The sequence below is a fragment of the Mytilus galloprovincialis genome, chromosome 7 (assembly GCF_965363235.1).
Source record: "Mytilus galloprovincialis chromosome 7, xbMytGall1.hap1.1, whole genome shotgun sequence".
NCBI lineage: Eukaryota > Metazoa > Mollusca > Bivalvia > Mytilida > Mytilidae > Mytilus > Mytilus galloprovincialis.
Window position 1 is genome coordinate 88,371,399 of NC_134844.1, and position 8,710 is coordinate 88,380,108.

Genomic DNA, 8,710 nt, shown 5'->3' on the forward strand with positions numbered 1-8,710 from the left:
TCTCACGGTAATATTAATGTATTTTCTTTTGAACTGATGGCTTATCCTGGATAAACTTCTTTCTATTAAAATTATCATATTAGCATCAATAAAATTCAATGAACTGTAAACTATTATTTACATATATATACATCACATAAGAAATAAATATGTTTTTAAATAGCTTTTATGCATGTTTTTGAATGCTAATTTATCTTTACTTGAATGTAAACAGAAATAAACATTGACGTTCTTCAAGTTCTTTTATCCATAAATAAGTTATATATAGCGAAAGTAACAATTTAAGAACAACAAGAATAAAGAAAATCTTTTTAGAAGCAAATTCTGTGTCAGTTATATATTAAGAGACACTGAAAAGTTCAATAACACACGAATGTTATAAGTTTAAAATCACTTTCCAAATTCAATGAAATTATTGAATAAAAAAAATAATTTACTAAACCAAATTACAATATATATACATGACATACACATATATATATGTAGGACTCAAATCTATGGTGGGTTCCAAATCTATGGCAGATTCCTAATCTATGGTAAATATGACGTAATCCATCCCAAATCTATGGCAGATTTTTAAAAACCCTAATCTATGGCAAATTTTGTAATTTCCTAATCTATGGTGGATTTTTGTTGTTTCCAAACCTATGTTAAATTTTGTGCAAATGGAAACAATGCAGTATATATACGACCAATGACTTGTCTTAAACAAGTTGAAATATACGACAACGGGAGCATGTCTATAAACATTCGTGAAATAAACTTTCCATAATGGTCAATCAATACATTTTATAAATGATGAATTCATATATCCTAATACAGACTGAAATATTTAAATGATGCGCCCGGTAAAAATAATCATTTTTTAATGCATAGTACCTGTTTAGCCCATTCATTAAACCAACTAGTTGAAGTCCCTTAACAAACAAGAAGGCAGGTTTGTATATAAAAAAAGACAACTAAAAATGAAGTTTGAATTTTCACATAATGTTATTTTGTAGTTAATTTTTTTTTTATTTGATGACAATTCTAATCAAATTGGTATCAGGTAATTTGATCTTTCAGTTTGTAAACTTTGCCAGACGTAAAATATTTTTTATAAATCCTTTTATAAAACTTCCGGTACTGAAAACCATAGATGTCCTTATTCATCGCGGTCTTCGGTCGGTATAGCACATTTTGTCCCTCTTTCGGATAAACGGCTACATCTTCCTTTAAACCATCTGCAAAATGATGTCAAGTGAATTACCTTCATCTGAAATGGTGTTCAAATCCATCGGTTCCGTCGTATTCGGCAGCGACGATGTAATATGGCGTTATTCAATTGTGACGTTATGAAAAAGATCTGCCATAGATTTGGAGAAAACAAAAATCAGCCATAGATTTGAGTTGTTTGGCGTTTATAACGTCACATTTGCCATAGATTAGGAATCTGCCATAGATTTGGAACCCGCCATAGATTTGAGTCCTACATATATAAAGTATATCAGAAACCTCTAGACTTTGTTAATCTTGGGTCGTGTTTTTTAATTTTGGTTCATTTATATATGTTTCAGAGTTTAGTGTGGCGTCATATTCCTGACCTAGATAAAAGAAGATGTGGTATGAGTGCCAATGAGACAACTCTCCATCCAAGTCACAATTTTTAAAAGTAAACAATTATAGGTCAAAATATGGTCTTCGACATCGAGCCTTGCTCACACCGAACAGCATGCCACAATGTATAAAGGTCCCCAAAAATTACTAGTGTAAAACCATAAATATACATACTTTATTGTTTAGGGGCTAGCTGAAACCCACCTCTGCATGGGTGCAGCATTTTCTTGCTGCATTGAAGACCCATTGGTGGCCATGGTTTTTTTTCTGCTGTTTGGTCGGGTTGTTCAATGTTGTCTCTTTGATATATTCCCCATTTTCATGATTCTCAATTCTAATAACTTTTTTTAATCATGTTAATAACAGATGTTCTAAGAAAAGTATAAAATAAAATTGAGATTAGAAATAAAGAATTCATGTGTCAAAGAGACAACAACCTCTACCAAGAACAGAACACAGCACAATGCCACCAATGGGTCTTCAACACAGCGAGAAAATCCATCGACCTGAGGGGGCCTTAGCTGGCCCCTAGACACAAATATGTACTAGTTCAGTGAAAATGGATGTCACACTAAACTCCAAAACATATAACTGAACTAAAATTAAAAAACATACAGACTTGGGACAGGTGCAACAATTAATGTGGCAATGTTAAACATGTTTTGTGAGATCTCACACCCCCCCCCCCCCCTTTCTACCTCTAGCCAAAAAAGAATAAACAAACACACAGCAATAACCACAGTAAAACTCAGTTAAAAAGAAGTCAGAGACCAGTGTCAAAATAGGTAGCAAAATATACTAAGCAAAATGACATTGAAAATGATACATAAATTAACAAAGGACTAGCTACATGTACTAGCAGTTACTGACAAAGTGACATGCCAGCTTCAGACCTCAATTAAACTAATTGAAAGAGTATGTCTTCTTCATATGAAAGCACAATTCCTCCTGTTAGGGATTTAGTATCATACCATCATAAAACATTTATGAAAACATAACCTGTATCATGCCAACAACTGATTTGTTTATTTCTGCATGTTCTGATGCAGACCCTATGAGGCTATGGGTGAATCAATATTAATTCCAAAATATGCCATCTTTACTGACATGACAACAGTATTGTAACTATATCCCTTCTGAATAAGTCTGTTTAATGGTTTTGTTAGCTTTTGAGGTGAATGACAACATTTTTGTGCTTTGTATAGAAAATTACCATAAAAGAGTGGATGTGAAATACCTGAAAGTATAACATGTATAAGATGTATGCATGTTGATTTATATTTACAAATGATGTCCTTGTAGCTATGATAAAATTTAGTAAATGTTTTGACTAATTTGTGTTATCAAAAACCCTTGTGTAACAATTTTTCAGTAATGAAAACATGAAAAAGATTTCTTTCGTTAAAATCAAATACATATGCATACACAAGCGAATATAACAAGTTGAGATATATATTAACACCATAAGATGGTGACAAGGGAATGTCACCATCTAAAAATGGATAATTAACAATAGGAAATTAAAATTATCTCTTTTATCATAAATTTTGGTATTAAGCTTCCCGTTTAAGATATTAAGTATTACATGCATGACATGTATTAAGATCCAGGAGTCGAGGAAAGGGCAGTGGTCATTGTTAGTCATGACTTTAGTATTAGCTTCATTTGAAGTCAGTTCAGCAGTACATGTTATGATGTATACATAGGTGTACATATGTATCTTTGTACATGTAAAAGTGGAAAGGGATTTATATAAGTTGCAAAACTTGTTTCCCAATCCACTATAAATAAATATGTTTAAACTAAATGTATGCATGTCAAACATGTCAAATGACCAAAATTGTCAACCATGTCAACAGACTCCTTAAAATGTTAAAATAATAATTTACTATCCTTAAATTTTCTTGTCGACTTTTCTTTCTTTAATATTTGGCGATTAATTTAAAAACTATGTATAGCAGATAAAAATTTACCTGAAAAGCACATTACTGACCCCTTCCAATGCCACAGTCATGAAAAAAAGTCAATCTACTTAAACCATCCAATATTAACCAGCTTTTTACAAATTTACCTTGTCAACATCATACATGTTATGTTAAAGATACTATCGTCCCTTTTATTGACAAAAAATTATATAAACGACAACACATTTATGTCAGAAAGCAAGCCTACCTGTATTGGACATTTAAATATGAAAATGAAATAGGACTATAAATAAATTTCATGTTTTAGATATTAAATGCATGAATGGTTTTTAATATATAGTGATAAGTTTCCTGTACTTTGACAATTGATGTTTTCTTTTAATTTTGCCCCTATCCATGATATTTTTTTAATACATTTGTAATACAATGTACATTATCTATAACTATTACTGTCTGTTTAAGAAGAACTTTCAGCTTTACAATGTTTATAATTCAAAGTTAAATATCCTTCAAAAAGTTTTGCTCTGTTTGTATTGTTTTATCAAATATAAAATTATCAACAAAAACTCTATGTTCATGATGTTGGACTTTCATAAAATATTTCTGAACAAAGTCAGCACAGGCACAATCTGATTAAAATTAGTTCTCCTCAACTGCTCCTTGTTGTTTATATGTCGTTCATAGGACATCCCATGTGCGACATATAAACTACAAGGAGCAGGTGTGGAAAACTAATTTCAATTAGATTGGCACAGGCAGTACAATGCAGTACTGAGTAGGTTAGCAAGTAACAGATACTGTACATATGTATATTGAAATTGATGATCCAAATAAAAAATAAAATAGGGGAGAACACATTTTAAGTTGAGACGATCTAGTATGTCTTTAGTATAACAATAAGAAGCTGTGGTTTGTTTACCAAAGAGGCAACTTGAACATTGGTCAAATTAAATAACATTGTTATAACTAATTTTTTTTCACATTAATCAATTAAGTTTGATAAGAGTGGGACTTTAATTATTTTCTACAGATTATTTTACTTGTCCCATTGGACTTGTAAGCTTTATTGGGTTTTTACCTCTGGTACTAATCCAAATAATTATGACGTCTTGCAAGGCTGTTTTATTTTTTGTCTGTGTCATTATTATTGGACGTCTGACGTACATTTTAACCTAGGACATTTTTTGGGAAGGCATCGCCAAAAAATAATGAAATAGCCTTGCAAGACGTCATAATTATTTGAGCTAGTCTGGTACTGGACAAAACACCTTTAATATCGCTATTTGTTCCACATTACCTGACATCGCACAGGTTCCCGTAAATTTTTACTTCATAATACAAAATATCTGACGCCACAATGGAAAAGTGATTGTTGCATAAGGTCAATAGTTCAAGCAGGACAGATTCTCAGGTCAGCCATATAGTAATACGATGTATTGGACAAGCCCTAGATGTTGATGTAGATAGAATATTAATGAACGAAAATCAAAAATGATATACAGCGACAAACAACTACTGAATTACAGGCTACTGACTTGCATGGGACAGGAACATACAGAATTCACAGGTTTAAACTAGTTTGGAGGTGCCAACCCTTCACCTAACCTGGAGCAATACACCTTATCGGTAATTCCGGCTGACCCGGCTGCTTGAACTTTGACGTCAACAACAATCACTTTTCCATTGTGGCGTCAGATATTTTGCTTTATGACGTCAAAATTTTACGGGAACCTGCAGTGTGGTATCAAGTAATGGCGGACAAATAGCGATAAGATGTAACTTTAAATAGGACATATCATGTAAACAACATGTATTTATATCACTATTATGTACACAGTGTACAGATAAATCATACCTGCCAACTTTCACGATTTAGGCGTGTATTACACGATTTTGACCCTTTGTCACGATTGCACGATCGTGATCGTGAAAAACCCTCTAAAACACGATTTTGTGAAAATCTACACGAAAAATATGATGGTTCCCGATTTTGAACTGTGTCCAAGGAAGACATTTGTGTTCAGCCAATCAAATTCTATGTTTCTCATGATCAAATTAATCAGCCAATCAAAAACGTTTTCTCTCAAGATAATTCTAACATCCTAGATTTTGAACTTGTGTTGAAGTCCTCTGTTTTTTAAAATCGTGAACATGGCAAATGGTTTTTCACCTGCAAGGAGGTTCTTACACAGAATAAGAATAAAAGCATGGCTGATTGACAAACTTCAATGATGCAGTACTACCATAAAGATAATAAATAGTAGTTTATTCACTAATTTATTGATATTACACTTGCTGTAACAAATGTTATTTATGTATTTAATTAAAATACCAAACCATTTAATGTACTTTTCTTTATTTTTCACATGGACAAAACAAAAAATAAACCACATGAGGAATCCCTAAAATGAGGGACTTCTCTTAGTCAAGGGGTATTTTACTTCTGTAAAAAATAAAAAAGAAAAATGTAGATTTTTATTTAACTTTAAAAAAAATGGGAAATTCTGACATTATATTTAGAACCACTTTTCTAAATGTAGGGTCCAATTATTTTGAAAAATAAAGAAGATATACATGATATATTAGGCCAAGAACATACCAAAATTCTTGGACATGTGTTGACCATATTATACCAGATAGATCATAAGATGTATGATTCTTTGGGAGAATTAAGTTTCTTCAAATAATATGAATATCTGCTCATTTTTACTTAAAAAGTGGTTTTAAATGTCCTTCCACTGAGGGGATACCCCTAGGTGTTGTTCCCAACCTTTTAAAGGTCTTTCTTTGTGCATAATTTTAAATTGGAAAAGTCAACAATTATTTAATATCCTTACACATGAAATTAATTCCTGGTCTTGCAGCTACATTTTGTACATGTTCATCTTTTCTACTGATAACTAGAATCATGCAAATAAACTTAAGAAAAAAGCATGTAAGCTCATCTTACAAATATGACACTTTTTCTAGACCACAAAACAGCACACGCAAAATTGTCGTTGCAAAGAATTGTAACCTTTGAAATTGTTGTCGCGCACTAAAACCCCCATGGGCACTTTCAAAACTTGGCAGGTATGATAAATTGAGTCCAAATAATTATGACGTCTTGAAAGGCTATTAAATTTTTTTCTTTGACGCCTTACATCGACGCGTCCTTACATCGACGCGTCAAAGAAAAAAATATAATAGCCTTTCAAGACTCATAATTATTGGGACTAAGATAAATTATGACTGTTTTCAAACATATATGGGTCATTTTCAAAAAATGTCGAATTTTCAGTACACCCATGCTAAATTTTTTATTTCTAATGGAAATTTCAGTTGTAATGGTTTAAATGAAAGCTTGTCGGATTTGTGATTCAGAACATTAATAATAAACACACCTTACATCTATTTTGATAAGATTAAACTGCATTTAAGTCCAATTTTGGGGGTATTTGTGTGCGTACATTGTCAGAAAAACACATTTCAAATGATTTTTTTCCGATTTTCTGATCGCCTTGATATCTGCAAAAGGGACTTTTTAAGAACGTTAATTATAATTCTAACGAAAAATCGTAGCTTCTTTATCACTGTATGTAACAGTTTATCTACAAACTAAATTCAATCAGCGTACAGGAGGTTCATGTCTATCCTGTTACCGCTACTTAAATCAGTCGTTAAATTATTCTCCCTATGAATATTGAATCAGTCAGTGTTGATTTCGAAAATGCAAAGTAATCCTTACATTTAAAACGCCTCGTTTCTTGAACGACAGTGTAGAGAAAAGAACATGAAGAAATTTCAAGACATTAAGTGAAAAAAATAGAGCGTACTTTTTTTTATGTCTATTCTGTTACCAACCATTTTGATTAATTACACTAACAGTATGGTTGTAAAAAGTGCAATAACGTGTTGGAAACCAAATTCACAATAGAAAACCATAATTACTTCACCAAAGGGAGTAGTTATTTCACAACAGCAATCAAAAACGACGAAATTTGTCTATCCTGTTATGTCTATCCTGTTACTATGGTTGCTATGGTTACAGTAACAGGATAGACAATTATAGACAAAAACGTCGTTAATTTTTTTATCTCAACATGTAGGTGGAAAACGAATGAAATATTTCATTGTTTGAACCCATCCTAAGGTTATAACGTCTTAATCTTCCCAATTAAGCGTTTGCAGGTGCAATACTGATATCGGTAACAGGATAGACAAAAAGGTAACAGGATAGACTTTTATATAGTGATATATCAGAAACGTACGTTCCTGTTACCAACGAAATAAAGAGAAAAGTAAATCAACTTGTGAGGGATTTGCTTGATGTTGGGTTTATTTGAAAGGGTGAAAAAAGGCCGAACAATATAAATTGCTATCTTAGACTTGCATTACTAGTGGTAATTTTTACAACCTTTGAAAACCAATTTTTAGAGCTATTTTTCAGTACAACCTAGAAAATTGGCAAATAATCTATTATTTTACAGAATGAATATATATAGAAGTTTATTCTCTTGAAAATCATCTAATTGGTAACGTAAAACAAGCTTAACATTTTATCTAAACCTTTTCTTAATAACCCAAAATTTCTTTTGAAAATGGTAACAGGATAGACAAAATATTGTACCACCGATCAAAAAATGTTTCAAGATATTCTTGTATGACATCATTAAGATTGCATCTTTTAATATGTTGTTCTTAAAGTACTGTTTGTTTTGATTTGCTTATGAGTTATGTAGAGGGTTGTTTGAATAAGTAACTTTTAATAAATTTTTCAATTTCAAAATTCGACATTTTTTGAAAATGACCCATATATACATAATTATGTTACTTTAATACTTGAAAGAAACTCATTTTGTTCAACATGAAGGCATAATTGTAACAGATTGCCATGGCCATTTTGTATAAATCTTTTTGGTCAGGAATCAGACAGGATCATGTTTACCGAATATTGTCCCCCCTTTTTTATCAAGTTGCTGACGCTACACTGTCGTTGTGTGTGTTTGTAACAGTGTCACCGAATCATACCCTCTCGCTAAATCTGATGTAAGGAGATTTTACCTACTTTTTGTCATGTTTTCCTATGCAATAAAATTGTCCATATGGGAATCGACAGGTGCCAAAAGTCTGTTTATCCGGGTAATCACAGAAGCAGAGCTAGCATCGTTTTATTTACGATCAATAATGCTATGACGTCACAATGCAAG

The 8,710-nt window shown here is 31.9% G+C and overlaps 1 protein-coding gene across 4 annotated transcripts in view; it reads right to left on the bottom strand.

Moving 5' to 3' along the window:
* The window catches only part of LOC143083946 (RUN domain-containing protein 1-like), a 33,894-nt gene extending 25,184 nt beyond the window's left edge, over positions 1-8,710 (bottom strand). For 2 of the 4 annotated variants that reach the window (XM_076260360.1, XM_076260357.1), the window contains exon 1: positions 3,570-3,625. In XM_076260360.1, the coding sequence (XP_076116475.1) occupies positions 3,570-3,610 (41 nt within the window). In that variant the 5' untranslated portion in view covers positions 3,611-3,625. Of the gene's footprint in view, positions 1-3,569; positions 3,626-8,564 lie in introns of those variants that run through there. The other 2 variants (XM_076260359.1, XM_076260358.1) reach the window with 2 other exon arrangements.